The sequence below is a fragment of the Erpetoichthys calabaricus genome, chromosome 9, assembly GCF_900747795.2.
Source record: "Erpetoichthys calabaricus chromosome 9, fErpCal1.3, whole genome shotgun sequence".
In the NCBI taxonomy this organism is placed as follows: domain Eukaryota; kingdom Metazoa; phylum Chordata; class Cladistia; order Polypteriformes; family Polypteridae; genus Erpetoichthys; species Erpetoichthys calabaricus.
Window position 1 is genome coordinate 70,608,216 of NC_041402.2, and position 25,457 is coordinate 70,633,672.

Consider the following 25,457-nt stretch of genomic DNA (forward strand, 5'->3'; position numbering starts at 1 on the left):
TTAGCATAAACACAAACAGGAGTTCAGCAAACGTATTTCAAAATAGTATTAATAAAATTTTACTAAATTCTAAAGAAACTCTACACAGTTGTACACAAGGAAAATTAGATTTCTTCTATCTTCAGATAATATAAATTATCATTTTTCCATTGAGTTATAGAGGATGCATTTGGATTCTTCCAATGAAGAGAACTAGTCGATGTGCTAACAATGTAGTGTAGGAAATAATGATTGGCTTATCACCAATTATTCTAAATTCATCTGAAATAACTCCAAAGACTGCTTTAAGAGGATCTGCAATAATTGTACATACTATACTTGTTGATAGATAAGATATTGTAACTGCTGTGGTGGACAGCCAGGGCCCTTGCCCGGCCTGGACACCACCACGCTGGGTGGACCTCGGGAGCCAGCCTATCCAGAGCGTTACATCCCCCGCAGCGCTAGATGGCAGCCCCCTGGGTTGCAGCAGTGCCTAAGACTTCTGCAGTTCTTCATGGGAGTTGGAGTTTAGTGCAGCCCTTTTGGGATCCATGGGTGCTGCCAGGGGGTGCTGTAGCTGCTGCTGAGCCCTACAGAGCAGCTCTTTTGCCACACATGGAGGTGCTGCCAGAAATAGGTCATCAAGCACCTGGAGCACTTCTGGGTGCATTATAAAAGGAGCCAGCAGCCACTACTCTGGGAGCAAGAGTCAGGAGGAGGAGGACGATGCTTGCCAGGGAAGAGTGAAGGAAAAAGGAAAAGAAGTGAATTGTGTTTTGGGACTGTGTGTTAGACTTGTGGGAAGCGGGGAAGGTGTTTCCCACAAGGGAAAAGAAAAATAAATCATGTGTGCTGTTATAATTGTGTCCTATGCCTGTCTGTGTCAAGGTTGGCCTTTACATCTGGTGTAGTCGGCAGGATTCCTGGCCGTCTGTAAGGCAGTTACCTGCATTTTAGTTTGTGGCAGAAGAGCTACTCTGTAGGTCTCAGCAGCAGCTACAGCACCCCCTGGCAGCGCCCATGGATCCCAACAGGGCTGCACCAAACTCCAACTCCTATGAAGCCCTGCGGGAGTCCTACGCACCGCTGCAACCCAGGGGGGGGCCGCCATCTAGCTCTCCGGGGGAGGTAACACTGTGGATAGGCTGGCTCCCCCGGTCCTCCCAGCATAGAGGCGTCACAGCTGGCCAGAGTCCCAGCCGTCCACCACAATGCCTTCACAGAAAGGCAGAGAATTTTTTTTTTTTTTTTGATTGAAGGTTGGGAGATAAAACCTGAGTTAGAAACCAAGTGAAGTTCGTAACCAAAATGTGAGTCAAATCTTTTATTAAAGCCTAATACAGAAACCAAAAAGCAAAATGAAAAATGTAAAGCAAGAAATCTGGAAAAGGATCCAAAAGATCTGAAGCAAAGCGCAACACAAGTAAAGTAATCTAGGGTCTTTATACCCTTGACCCTAAATGGCACTCACTATAACATCTGCTAGAACAAACTGCATTCAATGATCTGTGTATTAGACTGCTCTCTACATCATTTGGCCAAGCGGAGTCCTTAAAGTGCTCAAGTGACTGTGTGATGCAGTGCAGAGAAAATGACCCGAATATGATTGCCTGATTGTGGCGATCAGACAAGTGCTTCTGCATCACAACAACACTCCCATCCACACAGCATTGAATGTGTGGCAGTTTCTCATAAAAATGGGATGACAACGGTTTTTGGAAACTGATAACATTTTCATGATGGTAATAACTGAAAGAGCTACTGGATACCAATATGTCAGTCCCTCAGTGTTCCCTATTTGTTTATCTATACTTACAAGTGTTCCACACTCCTGAAGCTTGCGTGTATGACATGGTATATGACTCTTTATGCAAACCCAATGATCTTACAATCTACAAGTTAAATAAATACAACCATAACCTTCTCAAACCTGTTTATTCAATTGCATGGTTATAGGGACTGGAGTTTGTACCAGTAATGTAAGGTAAGAATCAGCCCATCATAGAGCCCAGTCACACATGCATCTACATGAGGCCAGTTTAGAATCCAAACTCTAAATAATATACACGTCTTTGAGATGTGAAAAGATAAACACACCACTCAGAGAAAAACATATGCAGACACAACAAGAACATTCAAACTCCACACGAAAATAATTAGGTGTAAGATTTTAATCCAAAATGCTAGATCTATATGGCAGCGGTGCTAACAACTGCACCAATATACCACTCTCATATAGGCATTTTTATGTAAAACACTATAGACAAAAATGTTTCAGTTCCAACTGTCTGGGAATGTAAAGAGTCTCTGTTTTTATGATGAATAGCATGGTTTAATAAACTGACATGCAACACATCTTTTTGAAAAAAGATGAACAAATAAATTCACAAATGGGAGTAAAATGTACGCTTTTGGAGCTGCTGAATGCCATTCTAAATCTCCTACAGTCTCCTCTCAAAGATAGTTCAGAATGACAAAATGTTAGGAGTACACAGTATACTAGCACATAATAAAATTTTGCAAGCTGTTCAGTTAGGAATTATAATAATCTCCACATATTAAAAATTATAGAAAGACATTATAAAAGCATTAATACAACCATCAGCATAACACATTTTATCCATCCATCCATCCATTTTCCAACCCGCTGAATCCGAACACAGGGTCACGGGGGTCTGCTGGAGCCAATCCCAGCCAACACAGGGCACAAGGCAGGAACCAATCCCGGGCAGGGTGCCAACCCACCGCAGATAACACATTTTATGCTTTTATTTTATAATAATTACTGATTTTGTGTAGAACACTGCAATATAATTTACTACTTTATAATTACATTGTTTAAACAAAGCAATCTTGCTTTTTAATTCCTATTCAATCATCCATCCATCCATTATCCAACCCGCTATATCCTAACTACAGGGTCACGGGGGTCTGCTGGAGCCAATCCCAGCCAACACAAGGCGCAAGGCAGGAAACAAACTCTGGGCAGGGCGCCAGCCCACCGCAGGACGCGCACGCACACACACACACACACACACACACACACACACACACACACACACACACACACACACACACACACACCAAGTACACACTAGGGACAATTTAGGATTGCCAATGCACCTAACCTGCATGTCTTTGGACTGTGGGAGGAAACCGTAGCACCCAGAGGAAACCCACGCAGACACAGGGAGAACATGCAAACTCCACGCAGGGAGGACCCGGGAAGAGAACCCAGGTCTCCTAACACTACCCACTGCGCCACCCTTGTTATTCTTTTTTTTTGCACGATATCATAATTCGATTGTTTGTTTAATTTTAAAAAAGTTATAATTTAAAGATGAATAAGAAAAGCAATTAAACTGAGCATTAGAAATGTAATGAACTCAAGTATTTCTGGTGCATCGTCTCTAACAACATATGTCAGATGTTATGGCTTAAAGAATAGGGGGCTGCTGGGCTTTAAACCAAAAACTTGCCCGTTCTGTCCCCTCCTCTGATTCAATGTGTGACAGTAAGTACTTCACTTGACCTGCCTGGCCCCCCATTGTAAAAAAATGTGAACAACTGTAGCATTCTCTGATCTTGTAAGTTGTCTTGAATAACGATGTCTCCTAAACATAATATATTTGTTAACATTTATTGAATTTTACCAAAAATTTCTCCTTAGTTGTCATGTACTCACCTTATAAAAATAATCACAGTTTGACATGGAACATCAGGGCTATGATCATGGCCCTATCTCTTTAGCTGGGATAGGAGTGTGTATAAAGAGGAAATGTTATTTACTGTATATGTCTTCAAAAATACATAAAAAATATTTTTGTATTAACCTTCTAAGCAGAATTTGTTACAGACTGGACCTGAAACTCTCTTACTAATGTTCCACCACCTAAAACCAAATGTTCTTTTGTCCAGAGATGGTTCAGAGCTGACCTGAAATACAATACAATACACACACCTGGAGAAACGTTTATAAAATCTCTGAACATTACAGCTGCCTCTTCTGAACTTAAAGCACTGCCCTCATTAATGTGTATAAAGTCAACCTGCTGGAAAATACTATAAAAACAGAAGAGGCTTGATTTGCACTTTCAATTAAAACTCTTAGCTCAGCTTCAAAAAATGCATCTTGTAAAGTTTATATAAGTTGTTTTCATTGTTTTTTAGACTGACAAGAAGGAAATGAAAGAAAATTATATGAAATCCTTAAAATTTAAGGTGAGAGAAATTTAATTCCTTTTTGCAGGTGTTACTTTGCTAACACTTAATTGAAATTATTGTAGCTGTGTGCAGTACATACAGTAGCTGTTTAAGCATAACAAATAAACAAAATGCAATGAAATTAGTTTGTCTTAAAAGTCTAATTGTCATTTCAAATTATTTATGAGCCAGTGTTGTTCTGCATTTCAGATGGATTTGATATCTCTCATCCCACTGGATTTGCTGTACTTCAAACTTGGATATAACCCTCTTCTGCGAACACCGCGATTATTGAAAGTAAGTTAAAGCATGAGTGAAATATTTATTTCATGTGAGCTTGTGATGTTTATGTGGGTTCTCAGGAACTGAATTATAACATTATTAAGCATGTTCTGGCACAGGATAGTCTATATTTGTCTAAATGTAACAAAAGCAACTGCAAACTTTAACAAATACTACAAACAAGTAAATGTGAGCCACTGGGAGATCAGGCCCTGTGCACAACAGCTCTCGACAACAGTAACTCCATATGCACCATTAGGTGTCTGCTGTCAGCATCCACTTGATGTATGGTGATGGCCACTGGATCTGTTTGTAACAATCTCTCTATCACAACTACAGTAGAACTGTCTATCTATTCTCCAGTTTTAGAAAAGGACTGAAAATCCACAATTGTCAGTCAGTTATTTTCCAACCCACTATATCCTAACACAGGGTCATGGGGGTCTGCTGGAGCCAATCAGAGCCAGCACAGTGTGCAAGGCAGGAACAAATCCTGGACAGGGCACCAGCCCACCGCAGGACATACACACGCACACACCAAGCTCATACTAGGGACAATTTAGGATCGCCAATGCAACTAACCTGCATGTCTTTGGACTGTGGGAGGAAACCAGAGCACCCGGAGGAAACCCACGCAGACATCACCACGCAGGGAGGACCTGGGAAGTGAACCCAGGTCTCCTTACTGCGAGGCAGCAGCACTACCACTGTGCCACCGTGCCGCCCTCACAATTGTCATCTTTTTTAAAATTTCTTCATGCTTTCTATACTAACCCCTGTGCTAATACAATCCATAAACCACACTGTATACGAAGGACCATCAAAAAGAATTATGTACTTTCAAACTGTTAGAGCTCTTTAAATACAGAACAAAACACATATACATATTTTTTTCTTGCAACAGGATGGGATCTGTTGAAGAGAGTTCTTTTGAAGAGAGACACTTTCACATCCCGCGAGACAGTCAAGTCACGTCATACTTACAACCTTTGGAAGCAAGTCCCGTGAGATGGTGACTTTTGCAAGTCCCGTCCTACTTACATCCATTATCCAACCCACTATATCCTAACTACAGGGTCACGGGGGTCTGCTGGAGCCAATCCCGACAGCATCTCCTTGGGATGCGTTCAGCCCCCCCACTTCACAACGGTGCATAGCACTGCACAACTACAGCAGGAGCAAAAGTGAAAAGTGCAAATTAGGCTATCAGGTTTCCTCATAATTCTCTTAAAAGGGACAGTTCTATCCAAATAAATAATGGTAAGCTACACAGAATATAAAATAAAAATAAAAAAGCTGACAGACATAAATGCTGCTATCCATATGCTCATGTTCAAAGTGATGCACCATTGAGCAGGCATGGGGCATGTAGAATGAGTCTTTAGGGACATTAGGCCATGTGATTTTCACTCTTTTTTACTTTGGAAAAACAGAGACTATATCTTCAAACAAATAAACAAATACAGTAACGGTAAAAATATAGCAACCACATTTTTCTCTCAGCTTGTGCTATTTGTTCATAGTTGTGTGACTACAAGTTTTAAAAGGGGCTGCATTAGGCCAAAAAACACTGCAGGTGAATCAGAAGTATCATTTTATGAAATCCAAAAGATCTTTTTCAATAATTTGTATCGGTGTGTCTGTTTATATGGAATATATACGTTTTGTATAGCATGACAAATTTTAATAATTAACCAGTTACATCAAGCAATCCTGTGACATGAATATCTTATCACAAACAAGAGAATTTGTTGGAAGAGTCAATCTTAGAAAGTTAATGTTAAATTCACATCTAATTTCAATAGGTCTTCTCATAGTTACTTAGAATAAAGTATAGTCTTTTACATCCTGTAGATTAACATGAAATAGAACTTTCTTTACTTTATCTGCAAAATTGATTGTTAATTAAGACAGTTAAAAAATAGTCTTAATGTTAGCATGGACTGTTTGGCATACAGTTTTCTGATCTTGCTTAACATTCTACATGTAATATGACTGTATGACCAAGGTCAGGTCAGGTTGGGGAGCATGCACTGGTACAGCTTGTTGCCACACCCACCACATAATGAAACAGTTCAGAATCCTGGTTGGCAACCCAGCAGGCAGACATGCGACCCAGTCCCACCTTCTGTTAATGACCCTCTATCTGCCACAGCCAGGTCCATACACTCAGGTCCTCAACAATGAGGATCTTGTGAGCCAGATCACCCTTGGGGAATCAGCAAAATGGCCATAGTGCTGTAACTGATGCTTCCTCACAATGCAGGGACTCTGTGAGCAACTGCTCATTTAACACAAAGCCAAGCCAACAGTACCCAAGGATTCTCCGAAGAGACACAGTATACCGAAGGCACCTCATCCCTGGAAGAGTCAAAACCATCAGAGAGCCAATGGGGTCAGGCCTGTCGGGGATCAGAAATGGTGTGGTGCTGAGGCATCACTCGTCGCCCACCACATGATCAAACTTAGAGAGAAATGAAACAAGATAAATAAGCCTTAAACAGAAATTTCCTTAAGCAAGAACTTTTCTTTTCTTTGTAATATCATTTTTTTCTCTATTTTTGCAAGACATTTGGCTTGTGTAATTATTTGAGAATGTGTCACATTATTGCCAGAACGGTCCTATGAAGCAAACTAAAAGTTGCAGAACTTTGCTAATTTTGAATAAACATATTTGTAGTTTCCAAGACTAAAGGAATCTCCCTTTTCTTGACCCAGCTAAGTGGTTTATTTTTCTTTGCTTCAGCTGTGCTAATGAACACTACCCATCAGTGACAGGCAAATAAAAAAATTGTATGCATTTAAACATATAACATGTTTAATGTTAATCTGGATGCCAGTTTTGATTTTCTTAGCTCCAATTTATTCAAGATTTTACAGTGTCTATTTAAGATTAGGAGTGAACTAAGTGGATCTGTTTTCCAAGAAAAAAGAAGAAAAAGACATAAAATATAGATGTTAGCTCAGGAAGAAATGTGTCTATATTCAGACTATGCATCAACAAACATCACCTACAAGGTACTGATTACAAACCATTTGGTATGATTTCAAGTGTTATGACATTTACACAGAAAGACCAAACCAATAAGTTTACTCAACATTCTGTTTCTTGAAGACAAGTGTTTACTAATGTTCTACAGTATGCACACATGAGGTTGATAAACTGTCCTTTATCTGAGGTCTGCTTTCTGCTTAATTTATTGGCATTCCATATGATCAGAAGCATTTCTAACACTGTCTAATGTAAAATAAAAGAAAAGCGAAAAGAAAAAAAAAACACATTTGCTTTTCAAATATGGAAATTTATATGAAATGAGACAAGTTTATCAAGCCTGATTTGTGTTTCACTTCCCATTGCTATAAGGATAACATAGAAATTAACTAGTGGTGAATTGATACAAAAATAATCAAAATCTAATTAATTCTACTTTTATATTGTTACAATATGCATATCATCATCAGCTTACTGTAAGCCATTGTAAGTCAACTTTTTTTATTTGTGCACAAGAAGCATATTGACAAGCTAATTATGCTCCTGATAATAATAAATGTCTGTCTCTGTTGTACTTATTGATGAGTAACACATTTACTTTGATGAAGTAAATGGCAAATAACTGGCAGATTACAAATGCACAATATAACTGTTTCTGTATGTTTGCAAAGGGCACACTGAAATCTGAATGACTTGCTCGGAGACACAAAAACAGAGTGACTGATGGGTTTTGACTTGCCCCCATTGTGGCTTGGCCACTTTGTATATTTGTTGGGATAAGTAAAAAGTACTTTTTAATTTATTACATTAACAAGCAGTTTAGTATGTCAATGTTTATAAAGAGCCAAAAGATTTGTTCATGATTGTTGTTCATCTTCCTTTCTGAAATATTTCATGTATATTTTCCAATTTTCCACAGTATATGGCCTTCTTTGAGTTTAATGACCGGCTAGAAGCAATACTTAGCAAAGCATACATTTACAGGTAAGCATTGTATACCTGTGAGGAAGCCTTTATTTATGTTTAAAATGTATTTTCACACTTTTTAAGGTACAAGGTCATAGAAGCCTGGAAAAAAGCAGTTGACACCATGTATGCTTGTCTCATAATACAGTGTTTCCTAACCTCGGTCCTGATGACCCCACTGTGGCTGCTGGTTTTTGTTCCAACCAGATTCCTAATCAGTGACAACACCTGATAGCACTGATCTCATTTAATTAGCTGGTATTATTTTTCTTTTATTCTACATTCAGAAAAGCACAGCAACATGATTTTTACATTTATAAGACATTTAGAAATATTTCTGCTTTTGCTATAGATTTAACTGCTTAACTCTCTTTTGTTGATTTCATTAGATTTTGCCCTTTCTCTGTGCAGTTTTTCCCCTTTGCTGTATCTTATTAATGACAATTAAAAATGAGCAGAGCAGACACACTGGCAAACAACACTGAATAATCAAAGGCTGCAATTACTTTAGCATCAGACCCATCCATCCATCCATCCATTTTCCAACCCGCTGAATCCGAACACAGGGTCACGGGGGTCTGCTGGAGCCAATCCCAGCCAACACAGGGCACAAGGCAGGAAACAATCCCAGGCAGGGTGCCAACCCACCGCAGGACACACACAAACACACCCACACACCAAGCACACACTAGGGCCAATTTAGAATCGCCAATCCACCTAACCTGCATGTCTTTGGACTGTGGGAGGAAACCGGAGCGCCCGGAGGAAACCCACGCAGACACGGGGAGAACATGCAAACTCCACGCAGGGAGGACCCGGGAAGCGAACCCAGGTCCCCAGATCACCCAACTGCGAGGCAGCAGCGCTACCCACTGCGCCACCGTGCCGCCCACATCAGACCCACTGATTAGTAAATAATGGATTAATTAAACAATTAGAACACCTAGAAAAGTAGAATGAAAATCAAGATGAAAATATTGTTAAAAAGAAAAAAATACATTATTCCCATATAACTGCTTGGTACATTTTAATATATATATACCTGTATACCTGTACCTATATATATATATATTTTACCAAACCTAGTTTTCTAATTTCTATATTGTTCCCAAAACACAGAACTTGGGAAATAAAACATCACTTAATTAACCCAGGAGTCCAATTAAAAACAGAAGCTGGTTGGAACAAAAACCTGCAGCCACAGTGTGCCCCCAGAAACATTGTCATAATAAATCCCCTTGGATATATGACAGTGAAAGTTTGTCATATGAGGAAATATAGAAAATTTGGGATTGAATAATTGAATAATATTTGAATTAACTATAATAAGATGTAATTTTTGCAATTTTCTCATATTTCAAAAAAATATGCATACATATTTCACCTGACATATGGGAGCAATTTGTAGAACATTTGAAGACTTAGCTACTCGGTTGTAAAGCTCAGAAATCACCAACAGTACAATACTTTCATATTGTTTAGTACATATACATAGACACTTATGAATTAAATGAGATTTTCAGTGACCAACTAGTATTTTATTGCAAAGTCATGTTCTACTATCTCATCCTAATGTAGTCTTATACCAGTTGAAGATAAGCGTGCTGCGACTAGGCCCTTGGACATCCTAACTCGTAATTGGGATGATGCTGTGCACTTCATTATATTAGCCTGAAATTGAGAATATACAGTATATTTATGATTATTGTGTCAGTAGCCTTGTACTTGATTTTGCTCTGACTTGCTCCTGATTACTCTGGATCATATCTACAGTCAAGACATCAACCTCTCTCTGTCTCTCTCTAAAATACTTCTAAGTACCATTTCAAATTCTGTATTTCATGGCTTCTATGGTGAATTTAATTACTGTATTATAATTCCCATTGTCATATTTATAGTCCTGTTTATCATGAATTTAGACCACATGCTCTCCTGAAACTGCAATATGTAAAAATCCATGCATGGTAATTGTGACATGACATACAGCAGCTTTAGCATTAAATAAATTTGAATATCACGTGACAAACATAACATTTATTTCTATAGCACACTTTCATACAAAGAATTTGGCTCAAAGTGCTTTACATGATGTCAAAGAGAAACTTACAAGAAAAGGAAAAACAAATAAGACTAGGTGAGAATATTAAGCCCTGCGGTGGGCTGGCACCATGCCCGGGGTTTATTCCTGCCTTGTGCCCTGTGCTGGTTGGGATTGGCTCCAGCAGACCCCCATGACCCTGTGTTAGGATATAGTGAGTTAGATAATGGATGGATGGATGAGAATATTAATGAATAAGTAACAAAGAAAAGTAAATAAATAAATACATGTGATTTTACAAAACATAGATATATACTCAGTAGAAGGGTAGCGTCCTTGTATACAATACCATAATGTACGTCTCTAAAGAGACTGGTGATAAGGTCAGATGGCCAGCAGGACGGAAAAATGAAAAAAACAAAATCTGTAGGGGTTTCAATTCCAAAAGACTAACATAAATGTTCTTAAATCATTCCAACATTAAAAGGCTTAAAACATTTGTGAAAATCTGTGAACAACATCTGGTAGTATTTGTTGGTTTACTCATTGTTACAGTAAGTATATGAAAAAACTAACACTTTCTTTTTACAGTTCATTTTAAGTTAGTTTATAAAGCACAAGGTATTTTTGCTGTTTCGTAGCACTTGAACCCTTTTGAGTGAATGTGTTATTTTTCTCCAAGCAAAGCCTAGAGATAGTCAGTTTTGTTAATAGAATATGTGTACTGTATATCAGGATGACGTACATTGTTGTGCTGACCATTCGTTGTGGATTAGGTTAGGACTTGTACTCTATACAGGAATTGCTACATTACAAAACAATGGACGTCAAACACTTGAAAGGCTCTGTTTAATTTAACAGTGAATATTGGTAATGGTCTTTCCACCTGATTTTATACTATGGTATAAGAATAATTCTGAACATATCCTACTTTACTTTAACTAAATTTGGGCGGATACGTATGTGTAATATGCCAGCCAATATTTACTGTCCATCCACTTGTATTCCAAAGCTGTTCTTTGTCATTATAGGTTTATGGGGAGCAGTAGCCTATCCTAGCAGCTTCAAGCACAAGATAAGAACTGGATGGGAGGCATCACAGGGTACATTAATGTACACACCCACACTTTGTCACATCACTCCAATTTAATGTCAGCCTGACCTACACATCTTTGGGATGTGGGTGGAAACACTGGCACCCAGACAATTAGCCACACAAAAGCAGTTTACAAAACTCAGAGAGGCAAGGTAGAAAATTGAAAAGTGCCATACAGTGCTACATTTAAATAGTCCGTCAATCAGTCTATATTTGTAGTGGAAGAATTTATGTATATTATTGGAAATTTTAAATGCAAGCACGGTAAAACAGTGGGTAGTATTGCTGCCTCACTGTTGGCCTGGACACTGAGTGGAGTGTGCACATTTACCCCATGCTCTTTCTAGGTGTTTTTTTTTCTGTGGGGGCACTCCAGTCTTTCCCCACTTCCCAAAGACAAAGTGTCAGGTTAATTTGCTACTCTAAACTGGCCTGATGCAGCTGTATGTGTAAGTGGGACTTGAAATGGAATTGCATGCCATCCCATTTTTGTTGGTGCTGGGGTAGGTTATGTTTCTCTGTGACCCTACAGTGGAATAGGTGGGATCAGTAAATTATTAATGGGGGATTTGGAGTGTTTGTGAGTTCTCCCTTCCTTGGGGTTGTGTGCTCTGTGACACATTAGCAACATAAAGCAAATAAATCCTGAACTTCATTTTCAGTCTGAAGGGTGTTTTAATTCTTCAACCTCAAATTGTCTCTGTCAAGTACACTCCATGCTGTGTATCTGTTTCCTAACCACCCCATATAGTAGCCTTGTGCTGGCATAAATACAATTTTGGTCACTTCGTATCTAGGTTGTGAGAGTAAATCTTAGATTGGGTACATTTTGCTCTAATGGGGAGTTGATACAGTATCCCAGTGATTACTTTAATCGTCTGCTTTAATTCTCAATCCAATGATACACTAAAAGATTGATACACATGATATTTAACATTAAGCAAGGTTTGAGAAAACAGCATAACGTTTGATCTCTGAACAGTATCAGATGCCCAACAAGCAAAAGGCTGGAAAAAGAAATGGTGGGTAGTATTCCCAAAATGTTGCCAGGTTTCATTTTCCTTGAGAGATTAAAGCTGATCTTAAAGCTGGTATACAAAAATTCTACAGCCTACTGAACTATCCACCTAATTTTTTTTTGAGTGGCAGTGGATAAAACGTTCACTTCAGCTGAATGATTTTCTTATCCCTGCATTTCAGAGTAATCAGGACAACAGGATATTTATTGTACTCTCTACACTGCAATTCCTGCCTTTATTACTGGGCATCCGACTATGAAGGGATTGGATCAACGAAGTGGGTGTACTCTGGGTTCGGAAACAGGTATGATATGATGATACTGCAAGAGACTAATGAATTGTCCTTATTTGCTGGCTGACAGACACTATAAATGTATATTATTTTAAGTCTACAATCCTTTCACACAGTGATCTGAGCCCCTGTATTAGAAATTCTCTTTGTGACATTTTCTGTTCATCCACCCATTTACTGAATCTGCTTATGTGTTTTTGTTTTGCCTTTTGCCAATTTCAGCTCTGAATTAAGTTTGATCTGACATACTTCTATTTATTTCAAAAGAATCTCACATATGTGGATTCTGAATTTTGACAACACTTCATCTTACTCTAAAAATTACCACATTTTTCACTATTATATTAATTTAAATTCAAATACATCGGAACATACTGTATTCTGGTCCCCTTTGACCCTGAATTGGATTTTGTGTTTTGATAATGTTATGATTTTAATGTCCTCCGTTGTATCTAGGTCACCTCATTCAAAAAGGTTATTCTAAAGCAGGAAATTTCCTATTAATAGTAAATCAGTGTAAAGTATTAATTATTAACCCTCATTCACACCAGTATCCTGTCATCACAAAAGATCTGCATTTTCAGAAATAAGCAGTACAAGTGTAGTCATGTGAAACATTATAAACCTGTACTGACATTTTATACAAAACTGGTGCTTATTCATTCACGAAAAAGGAAAACAAAAAGAATATTTAGACAATCAGCTCTAAGGTTCAATGTATTGTGTACGCTAATTTAAAGACTGGATGTAACAAATATCTGAAGAGGGTGATCTGGTGGCACAGTGTTTAGCACTGCTACCTCCAGATTAAGCACCTTAGATTTAAATCCCTTGCACATCTGTAGTCCATGAGGAATGTGAATGCTTTCCCCTTGCCTTAGTGGGCCTTTATCACATATTCCAAAAACATGCCTGTTTATGAATATATGAGCTCTGGAGGCTAATTCTGGTTTGTGTCCTGCCTTAGACTTGATGCTAATGGGTTTTGCTTTAGCCACCCATTGACTGTTAATTGGATTGAGGCCATTCAAGAACTAGAAAAAAAAATATCTGAATAAGTTGCAGTGATTGGGGATGGAGTTTGCATGGACATTTCTCTAAATACATTAATTTTTCCTTTAACTCTCCAAAGATGTGTTTGTTACATCAGCTAGGCACTCTAAACTGGTCAGGAGTCAGGGAGCCTCTGCCTATGTGTGACCGTGTTCTGCAATGGCACTTCATCCAGGGTTCGTTCCTGCCTTATACTGGATACTGCCAGAACAGGTTTCACCCTGACATATACTGTAGTTTCAAAAATCTGGAAGATTCAGATATGGAGACATGCTTATTTCCGCTATCTTTGGATTTCTAATATAATATAGTCTTGTCTCCCTGTTTCTGGTATGCTGCATAATCTCTTTCAGGGAAGCACATTTTAATTTAGACAACATTAGCCAAATGAGAAATTTCAGACCACACAGAGAAACAGCCTTTGATTTGCATATTAACAGCTTACCATGTGTACATTGAACTTCATATGTAGAAACCTAAGAACACTGATAGACACCATCAACAACGTGGGTTCAAAACTATAGGGTGCAACATCCAGGCTACCTCTGTCTGACAAAAACAAATCTGTCAAACTATAAGCAGGCTCTGTAATTCCCACATTCTCAGTAATGATAAGTCATGCCTGTTTTCAGATACCATCTCAAAACCCTACTGCAACTTTGATGCTGCCTCTGATATTAAGTGGTGCTCTTCTGTTGTCTAATCACCAGTTTAGATGGAAGTGCGTCTTTAACATTCTATTATATCACTGTGAGTCCAGTCTTGCTAGTTTCCGAAATTGTGAAGTTCTTCTGTCTTTTCAATTTAGTCATCATTCTGCATTGCTATACTCTAACTTGATTCCTACCTGCTGACATCAAATTTGTTTTACTGCTGTGTTCTTTGAATTCAGTCCAAACTTACTGTCTTTGTATGCTGTGTAGATTCATTTCTCCCAGCACCACCTCTATTAGTCCATGAAAGTAGTTTTAGCCATGGGTACAACATGAGATTACAGTTGTTCTATAATGGTGACACTTACAAGCAATCAACTAAGCTATCTTCTCACACTCCATTATTATTATTCATCTTTTTTCAACCATTAATCAGTCACTACAAGTCGTTAAAATCTGTTTACCGTGCACTATTTTATACAATCAGATATGTATAATGTACATTAAGTATATAAAATCTGGCATACACTCTGGTTACCTGGTGGATAACAGAACTTAGAAATCAAGACATAAACCATGAAACTACAAACAGCTAGATATCAAAGATATTCAGGCAACAATAATGCAAAATTATTCGATGGCAGCACATCAGTCACCTTAAAGGTAAGTCTTGATCATTTACAAATTGACTCCTCTGATGACAAACCAGGATAGCTGAGATAACTTTTCACTTATAAGCCTGACTTTATCCATGTTAAATGACACATTTGCTGCAATGATAGCTCAATGCCAAGTAATTTGTAAATTAGTTTTAATGTTACATCAATACTGATGAGACCCATCCACCCATTATCAAACATACTTAATCTAACTCAGTGTTGCAGGGGCAAGAGCCTATGTTGGTCCAAGGGAGGAAGTAGCTCCGAATGGATCACCAAATGATGAGGCTATAATAATCTATTATGATTGGTTTTTTTTAATTCCAGCTATATTCATTGCTACTACTTTGCTGTGAAAACTCTGATCACCATTGGAGGACTGCCTGATCCTGAAACGCTCTTTGAGATTGTCTTCCAGCTTCTAAACTATTTCAGTGGGGTCTTTGCTTTCTCTATCATGATAGGACAGGTACTCAGCCCACCTTTTCCTTTGTGTGGTCTATTCTGCCAAGCAGTTAAGAATGTTTAATGTTTTCCTTTGTTTATTGTTTAATGCTTAGATGAGGGATGTGATTGGGGCTGCAACTGCTGGCAAAAACTATTACAGATCCTGCATGGACACTACTATCAACTACATGAACAATTATAAAATTCCCAGAGATGTTCAGAATCGGGTTAAAACCTGGTATGAATATACATGGGCGTCCCAAGGCATGTTGGGTAAGGAGGTTTTCTGTCAGAACTCAAATAGATGAAATGTGTTTCTCAAATGTTCTTGTCAGGTAAAAGTATTCTTAGTGAAATATTTGAGCTGTTCATAGCCTGTGTTTCAAATGGCAATGATGATGGTACTTACAGAGTAATGAAGAGTGTGGGACAGCTCCACTGGTGTCACCAATCCAATAGAATTTGGACTATACTGCATTACTCTCTGCTTTCCTTATCAATGTGTATGTAGACCTTCTCATTAACTATAATATATTTTACAGTCACAACAGCAGAAGTTTTTAAATTAATTATAATAAGTACTAGTTACAGAATACTATGAGTTAAGAATAATTGTCATGACTACCCATTATAAGTTGATAACTACAATAAGTAAATCTTGTAAAGTAGATATTTAATGTTATTTTTGATTTAAAACATATTTATATTTTTTACTTTTCCAGTATTGTTTTATAGCATGTCATTTTAGTCTACTGTATCTTCTTTTATTTTCCTAATGTCTATGAAATATTTCAGCAGCAAATATTAGATGATTAGATGACAGCAGTGAATGTAAATCTCCACTTTTTGAATCCCCATATGAGGACACATTAGCACAAAGTGCAGTCATGTGCAGTTTTTTATTTGTTTGTTTATAGTGTACTACACTCTGAGATTCATTAAACCTAACAGAGTTATGCAATTTAAGCCCAGACCCTCCAAGTGAGAGATTAGCAGTCTGTTCCTTTGTTAATTATGTTAATTGAAGGCAATAGTTAGAAAGTTGACTTAGTCAATGTCTTGTTTGAAAACAGACATTCTTTTAGTTTTTATCTTATATAAACAAGTTACAGCACTAGTCTCCTCTTGCTGTCTCCCCTAAAAGCCATCAGCCACTTACCTGGGCCTTTATTCCACCAAACACCTCTATACTCCTGTAAGCACACACAGAATCATTCATCTCAGGCTGCTTAGCCTGAATCACTGTAAATGTACCTCTCACAGCATTCAGGATGGAGCAATGACATACAGGAGCCCAAATATCACTTAACTGTGGTCTTAATAACTGTTCAGTATTAAGCAATACTGGTCTCAGACAATGCAGTAATGTTCTAAACTTCACTAATACAAAGAATTAGTTAGTCAGTCATCCTCCAACCTGCTATATCCTAACACAGGGTCACGAGGGTTTGCTGGAGCCAAACTCAGCCAACACAGGGTGCAAGGCAGGTACAAACCCTGGGCAGGGTGCCAGAAAACCCCGGCAGTACGAAGAATTAATTGAACCTAATATGCTAATTTCATATAAAACAAAAATATCTATAGTGCATTTTCCAAAAGAATTTCTAGTTTCACTAGGGTAGTGAATGAATCTGTATCTGTAAATGAATGTCTTTCAATTATCCAATTACAACTATGATGAATTAGATTTAATGCAACAATAAATCCTTAACTTAATATGGATTCCATTCAGATGAACAGGAACTACTTATACAGTTGCCTGACAAGATGAGACTGGATATTGCAGTGGATGTTAATTATAGTATTGTCAGCAAGGTGCCACTCTTTCAGGTGGGTTTTGGTAATAACTTATATATCTTTGATATATCCTTAAATGATTTGCATCATTTGATTATCTTTTCCTTTTCAGGGCTGTGATCTTCAAATGATTTATGACATGCTGAAGAGACTGAAATCTGTAGTGTACCTACCAGGGGACTATGTTTGCAAAAAGGTGCTTTATAGTCACTGCTTGTATTGCTAAAATTGATCAAGACCACTGGTGAGGTGTTTCATCACTATATACTTGTGCCAAACAGTTTTTACATTACTCTCTATACATAGAAAGGGAATAGATTAATGGCGCCAAGTCTTGCATCAGCTGGGGATGACATCAGCACCAAGTCGGCCACAGTATGAGCCAGCCGTCCATATTTAATTGAGCAGCTTCAATTCCAGTTGCAGTGGAACCTGCCACAATCATACAACTGCTATTCTAGTGTGGCTAAAGCAAGCAGGCCTTCTAAGGATAGTGAACTACCTAAAAGAATAATTAAATGAGCAATAAGCCATTGAGTTGGCACTTGCAAACACAGCGCAGCTCTACAATATGGTAAATGTAATAAGACAGTCTCTGATGTTAAGAAGGATCTGAGATTACTGACGCAAAGCAAAAGTATAACACCATTCTCAAATACAAACTCTACACAACTCTAATGACTGAGCATAATCTCTACACTCAGAACACTGAATCTGTAAATGTACCAGCCAAAACAAACTTTGAATATCATAATATAGTATGATAGAGTCTGATGTTAAGAAGAATCCTGTAAACAGAACATTTTTTTAAAGATTAATGTCACTGTTATTAAAGGGAAAAAAAAGATTATTTTCTGCTGTTGTTTTATAGGGAGAAATTGGAAGAGAAATGTATATCATCAAGGCAGGGGAAGTGCAAGTATTGGGTGGTCCAGAGGGAAAGACTGTCTTTGTAACACTGCGGGCTGGATCTGTCTTTGGGGAAATCAGGTGGGTGCTCTGTAGTTTGTTCTAGAATAAAGATGATGGTGTGGAGCACTACAGTACCGGTCAGAAAAGTGAACAGGGAGTGGTTCTGTAGGGATTGTGCTCAGAGACAACTTTTTGCACTAAACAGAATGCTTAATGGAAAACAGAAAGCTAAAACAGAATTCTCTACATCGGGAAATGTACTGTAAGTGTCCCTTGAGGTAAGAACTCTCAGTTACATGTAATTTGCAAAATAGTCTGCATTTTTATATGATATGCACAAAAACTATTTATGCTCTCAAATCTTTTCATGTTACTGTATTAGAGTACAAAACTGTACTGGCCTTTTTAACATTGATCAACACATAGCTACAATTTCAAGGGAAAAGCATAATTCTACATATCATTCTAAATTAATTGCACTTTTAAAATGTAAATAACTGATTCCATTTCACTTTTCGAGTCAGTAACTGGCAAAGGGAAATTTGCCACAAATTTCAGCCATGAATCTTTGAACTGAGACTGATAAGCAATCTTGGATGCCACTTCTATCAGCATCAGCTTTTTAAGTGTCACACTAGTAACATCTTCATATGTGACTTCCTGGAACCACAGCTCCAGCAATGGCACTTCATATCCTAGCTACGGAATCCCAAAATTGGGTTATCTATTCAGAAGACACTGCAAACAAAAATAAGTACTTGTGTCAATTAAAAAGCCTTGGATAGAAAATGTCGCAATCTAGAACTAAGCAGTCAGTTAATATCCAATCCTCTATATCCTAACACAGGGTCACAGGGGTTTGCTGGAGCCAATCCTAGCCAACAAAGGGTGCAAGGCAGAAAAACAAATCCCGGGCAGGGTGCCAGACCACTGCAGGACACACACACACACACACCAAGCACAATTTAGGATCGCCAGTGCACCTAACCTGCATGTCTTTGGACTGTGGGAGGAAATCGGAGCACCCAGAGGAAACCCACACAGACACGGGGAAAACATGCAAACTCCACGCAGGGAGGACCCGGGAAACGAACCCAGGTCTCCTTACTGCGAGGCAGCAGCACTACCACTGTGCCCCCCTAGAACTAAGCATCTAACCTAATTATAGAAGGAACTTTATCACCACATTTTTTCTTGGAATTTTTCATGCTTTTGCAGTCACACATTTAATCAGATTAAACCAAACAACCCAACATATACTGCTTGCCATCCCCACATATAAGTACACATAATTTAATATAGCAACTAAACTCTACAAGTCCCTAAAAAGTAACATGAAATTTGGGTTTTATTGGGGTGTGGGTAACCGGAGGTCTAGGGTGAGACTCAGGTAAATGAAAGTGATCATAGAGTGATCATAATGACTGATATAAGAAAGAAGTTGCATTAACATGTTTTCGTGGCCATCCATCCATCCATCCATTGTCCAACCCGCTGAATCCGAACACAGGGTCACGGGGGTCTGCTGGAGCCAATCCCAGCCAACACAGGGCACAAGGCAGGAAACAATCCTGGGCAGGGTGCCAACCCACCGCAGGACACACACAAACACACCCACATACCAAGCACACACTAGGGCCAATTTAGAATCGCCAATCCACCTAACCGGCATGTCTTTGGACTGTGGGAGGAAACCGGAGCGCCCGGAGGAAACCCACGCAGACACGGGGAGAACATGCAAACTCCACGCAGGGAGGACCCGGGAAGCAAACCCGGGTCCCCAGGTCTCCCAACTGCGAGGCAGCAGCGCTACCCACTGCGCCACCGTGCCGCCTGTTTTCGTGGCCTGTATACCCAAATCAAAATCAGTGAGTAGAAATGCTAACCTTTGTGAGTTGGTCTTTAATTGTAATTTTCTGGCCTATGCTAATATTTTCTGTGCATTTAGCATTTCAAATTACTAGCAAAAACAAATATATCACAAAGAACTTTGTGAAGACATCTTGCTATGAAAGAATTAATAAAAATGCATACACAGACAAACAATTGTTTAAAAGACATTCTACCCTTCTTATCTACACAGTGAGAAAAAAACAATGGCTACAGGAATGTCAGAAATGTAAAGTAAGAAATTTATAACCCAATATGTTATCGTCATCATTTAATCTTTGCCACAGTTACCTGAATTTATGTATTTTCCCCCCTAAAATACAGTAGTATTTCCTTAATGGCTGGTGGGTAGTTTTGAAGCTGGTCTCACTCTTCTTTTTATTTGACACTTTTAACCTGCTCCCTTCTTTACATAAGACTCCATAATATCAGTATTAACCAGCCCACAAGGATCTCCAGAGTTTCCAAGTGGACCTTGGGTGTATTTTTGTGAATCACTAAATATTTTTGTAAAGCTGTACTGTTTCATGATTTGGTTTCTTTAAAATTTGCAACTCTGTTACAGCTTGCTTGCTGTTGGAGGTGGAAACAGGCGAACAGCTAATGTGGTGGCCCATGGATTTGCCAATCTCTTCATCTTGGACAAAAAAGACTTAAACGAAATATTAATTCATTACCCAGAGTCACAGAAGCTGCTACGCAAAAAGGCCAAGTTAGTATAAGCAGAATTCCTTTTCGCTAGTGCAAGTATGAATGCTAAGATATGACTTGGTTTTTATGGTTATTAATGATAGCTGAGCTGCCTCTCTATTTGCTCTTTTGTCCATGCATTCATCCAGTTTTCTAACCTGCTTATTTTACTTCACAGTTGCCAATGCAGCAGCCCATCCTAAAAGCATTTTGTGCAAAGCGGAAACCAGTCCTAGAGGGTGGCAGTTCATACCAGTTCACACTTATGCACACACCCACACTGGGCCAGTTTGGAGCCATCAATCAGGCTAATACACGTCTTTATGATGTGGTTGGTTGGCTGGGAGCATGTGCTGATAGTGTTTTGCCTCACCCACCACACCACAAACCACCTGGATTGGGATCCGAATGCAACCATGCAACGGGTGACACCTCAGCACCACACTGGAACAGTGTGAGGTTTTTGACAGTGACTAGAGTGCCAACCCTGCCGCCAAGCCCCAAGTTTTCCCTGTAAGTTGCAGGACCTGCTTTGCAGGGCTGGATGCAGATATGATATGGGAGTAGCTGGAAATCTGGAGTAGTAATAGAAAAATCCATACATGCAGTGAGGCCACTAGGGATTCAAAAACAGGCTCCTTGAACTTTATTTTAATTATACAGTATATGTTAACTATATATAGTTTATTTTAATGCATTCACTTAAGTGTTTTTTTCTCAATATATGAAATGTGTATTGCCATTCTCCTAATACTTCTGGGACAGCAGACTTGTCTCTCTTAAGTACAAAATGGTGTAATTGAGGATAATTTTTGTAAAGTACACAAAAATACATTTGTGCCGCCATTTTACTTTTATATTTCTATGATGCCACAATACTTCACTGATTGCCTGCATTTTGAACAGAATAAGAAACAGACTGACCCTGGGAATCAAGACTGTTATCTAAAAATGAGTTCAACAAGAACTTGTTAATGAATAATAAATAATTACATCTATAAAACGCTTTTCTCAGTACTCAAAGCGCTATCCACACAGGGAGGAACCGGGAAGCAAACCCACAATCTTCCACAGTCTCCTTACTGCAAAGCAGCAGCACTACCACTGCGCCACCTGTGAGGTGCAATTTGAGGTGCAATGGTGCAATTTGTACAAACATTACATGGTTTTTCTTCACACAGAGAACCATAGACACATAAATTAAGCTACCAAGTAGACACTAGAACCTTAGGGATTTTCAAAACTTGACTTGATGCTATTTTGTAAGAGTTAAGTGGAAAGGACTGGTGAGCTTTGCTCGGTTGAATAGGCCTGTTCTCATCTAGATTGTACTAACGTTCTAAATACTCTGTACCAGTGTAATTAGTTAAAATGTCATATGATGTGTTGGATAGCATAATGAATAGAGTTTCGATAGCATAATGAATAGAGTTTCTGTTTCACAACACCTCTGACCTGAGATTGATTTTTAGCCTGGGTTTAGGGGTTTGCATGTTCATCAAATGACCATGTGAATTTTCTCAGTGTGCTCTGCTTTTTTCTCACTTCTTCTCACTTTCTGGTGTTGGGTTAACCAGCAATGACAAATTGGCCTGTGATGAGTGCAAGTGTGTCCTGCAATGAACTGGAACCCTGTCTAGGATTGTTGCCTACCCTTGTTCTTGATGTTACTGTGATTAGCACCAACTACACATATAAATGGTAGCTTTGTAAACATGATGGATAGATGCCTTTGTTCAGAACATTTTAGAAGATGATTTATATCATTTTCAATAAAGAAATGTACCTTTTTAGAAATGCTAGTAAATGACACTAAAATCAGAACAAATGCCAAATAACGAAGTGTTGTGTGTTATTTTCTCTTTACCCTTTAACATATCATTCAGTTCATTGTATTTTATTTCTTAGAAAGATGCTGAATAAAGATGAAAAAAGCAAAGAGGCAGCTAAAGGGTCAAAATATTTGATCCCTCCAAAAACTGATTCTCCAAAACTTCTCCAGGTAGCAGAGGTCATCACCAAGAAATCTGGAATGAAAGGATTCTTTTCTCGAATTCAGCCATAGTTACAGATGCACAGCTCTTTAGAGGTAAATGCAGCTCTAAGTCACAAAAGTTTAAAAACCAAAATGTTTACTCATATTTAAACATTCTGTGCTCATTTAAGTAGTCAGTTTCAATAGAAATGGTTGTAATTTGCATTAAAAATACCGACATATGGTATGACACATGAAAGACTGACTACACTGGCCTGTACTAAAATCCTCCCAACACACAACAATTGGTGTACTTGTAGATTTAGGTGTGTTGAACACATTTCTGAAATTGGCATTTTTCAACCATAAACCATTTCCACAAGATATCGGATTCAGGGAAAAACACTATCTTGTAAAAAATTCTTTATTTTAAAAAATATAAGCAAAGCCTTTGTTTTTTTGGTGTAAGTATTTTGTATGCTCACAATATTATTTTGAGCTGAAAAATGGCACCCTTCCTTGTTTTTAATGTTAGTTGAAGTAGAAACAGCCCAAAACTAAGTGTTTGCTACACATTTTTTCTCTCAGTTTTTTTTTCTCTCTCTTATTCCTTCAAAATAGTCAGGAATGTATATTTAGAAGTTAGAAAGAAACATTTTTATTGTCCAGAACAGAGGTATTTGTAGTTTAGATGGTTTCTACAGAAATATGCATGGTCAAATTGATCCATCCATTGTCTTGACCAGGTAACAGGTAAGCAAACAGTAAAGTGATACACACGGTTAGGGAACCACAGGCTCACTTACCTGGCCAGGAAGCCATGGGCAAAGAAGGACCACTAGGGTTTGGAGATATTCCCCTTCCATGCCAGAACACGGGCACAAGAAGATGCTGCAGCAGCAGCTACACTAGGGCTGGCGTCCCAGCAACCCCAGACAGACACACTGACTGGGCTGGTGTACCAGGGATGCAGGGACAGTGACTGGACTGCTTACTATGGACAGAGCATTCCCCTGTACACCGGGTGGCAGCATTCTGTCTAGAAGGCCCTAGTGTGGACAGCTGCGGGGGAGCATGGGAGTTGTGGTCCCATGGATCTCCCCTTCCGGGTTTTGTGGGGGCAGCCAGAAGAAGCTGTGGAATACTAACAGCACAAGCACCATTGGAGTCATGTCTGACACAGAAGTGCTTCCCAGAGGTAGTGCATTGAGCACTGTAAGTACTCCCAGGGTCTGGGTTTAAAAGCAAGCCCTCCGCTCAACTCAGGGGGTTAAGGCTCAGCCAGAATCAGAGTCAGATGTGGGCAAGGGAGTGGGACAGAGACTGTTATAAGAAGGTATTATTGCTATTAAACATCTTTAATTGTACCTGGACTGTTGTGCATGTAGTTGTGTCTGGGGTATGAGGTGTTATAACGGCCCCTAGAGGCCACAATACCCTTCCTTTATTGAAGAAACGTAAAAAGCTTGTGCCACAATATTCTTGGGAATACATAGGCAGAAAACTGCAAGGAACTAGTTGAGAAGCTTCTCTCCTCCTGCTTAGCAATTGTAGGCAACATGTTTTTAGAAATCCATTTTCTACATTCTCATTGGGATTTTTCCCCAAGAACATGGAGAGAGGATTCATCAGAGCATCACTCAGGTGAAAAGATGTTATAGTGGAAAGTGGAATGAATCTATATTAGCAGACATCTGTTGGTCATTCCAATGTGAAATACTGTACCTTCAGAGAATTATAAGAAGAAAAAACTACCAAGTGACTACTTTTTGAGTTTTTTTCTTTAATTTTTTTTTTTTTTTTGCATTTTAAATATTCATCTCTGAAAAACTGGATGTGACAAAGCAATTCTATTATCAGATTTCAATTAATCACCCTACAATCTATAAAGAACATATAAACATTTTGACAGGAGTGAAAAAAGCATTTTTTTTTCTAGACCAGTGTTATCCATATCAACCCAAACCTTGCAAATTGATGCACCTCTGATGTATGTATCTTGTGTGTGTAGATATCACAAAAGAGATGTCAATAATATGTAATATGTTTGTATACATTCATTATTAAGACACAGCATTGATATTCAATGCAAAGATTTTAAAGTTATTGAAAAATGAAACATATTCTCCCTAAATGGAGAGCCTAAATGGAGATGATGTTGACAATTGATTTCTGTCCCATGGGTGCCCAGTGGTTCATAGGCCATCACTGTCATATTGGCAGGCCTTATCTTTTAATTTTTTGTAATCAAATCCAAATTCTTAAATGAGCTCAGACCATCAAACCTGTTAAGTCGCAGAATTTAATTTTTTGTTTCTTGCTTTTTCATTTTGTTTCTTTATCATTTAATTCCTAGCATAGTATTTGAAACATTCTGGTTAATTAAAATGTTCTTTCTTTCTTTGCTTACTTTGCTTACTTTTGATATTTAATATACTTAATTTGTAATTACTCAGTACTTACCGTATATGCATACATAAGTATAGTACATCTGTGCACTATTATAGACAA

At 38.5% G+C, this 25,457-nt stretch overlaps 1 protein-coding gene across 7 annotated transcripts in view; it reads left to right on the top strand.

Moving 5' to 3' along the window:
* cngb1a (cyclic nucleotide gated channel subunit beta 1a) overlaps window positions 1-25,457 on the top strand; it is a 95,556-nt gene that overhangs the window by 67,818 nt on the left and 2,281 nt on the right. For 5 of the 7 annotated variants that reach the window (XM_051931490.1, XM_051931492.1, XM_051931487.1 and 2 more), the window contains 11 exons: window positions 4,153-4,203; window positions 4,396-4,482; window positions 8,379-8,443; window positions 12,760-12,882; window positions 15,563-15,704; window positions 15,796-15,955; window positions 17,415-17,512; window positions 17,592-17,675; window positions 18,351-18,469; window positions 20,847-20,993; window positions 22,880-23,060. In XM_051931490.1, the coding sequence (XP_051787450.1) occupies window positions 4,153-4,203; window positions 4,396-4,482; window positions 8,379-8,443; window positions 12,760-12,882; window positions 15,563-15,704; window positions 15,796-15,955; window positions 17,415-17,512; window positions 17,592-17,675; window positions 18,351-18,469; window positions 20,847-20,993; window positions 22,880-23,036 (1,233 nt within the window). In that variant the 3' untranslated portion in view covers window positions 23,037-23,060. Of the gene's footprint in view, window positions 1-4,152; window positions 4,204-4,395; window positions 4,483-8,378; window positions 8,444-12,759; window positions 12,883-15,562; window positions 15,705-15,795; window positions 15,956-16,093; window positions 16,334-17,414; window positions 17,513-17,591; window positions 17,676-18,350; window positions 18,470-20,846; window positions 20,994-22,879; window positions 23,061-25,457 lie in introns of those variants that run through there. The other 2 variants (XM_051931489.1, XM_051931491.1) reach the window with 2 other exon arrangements.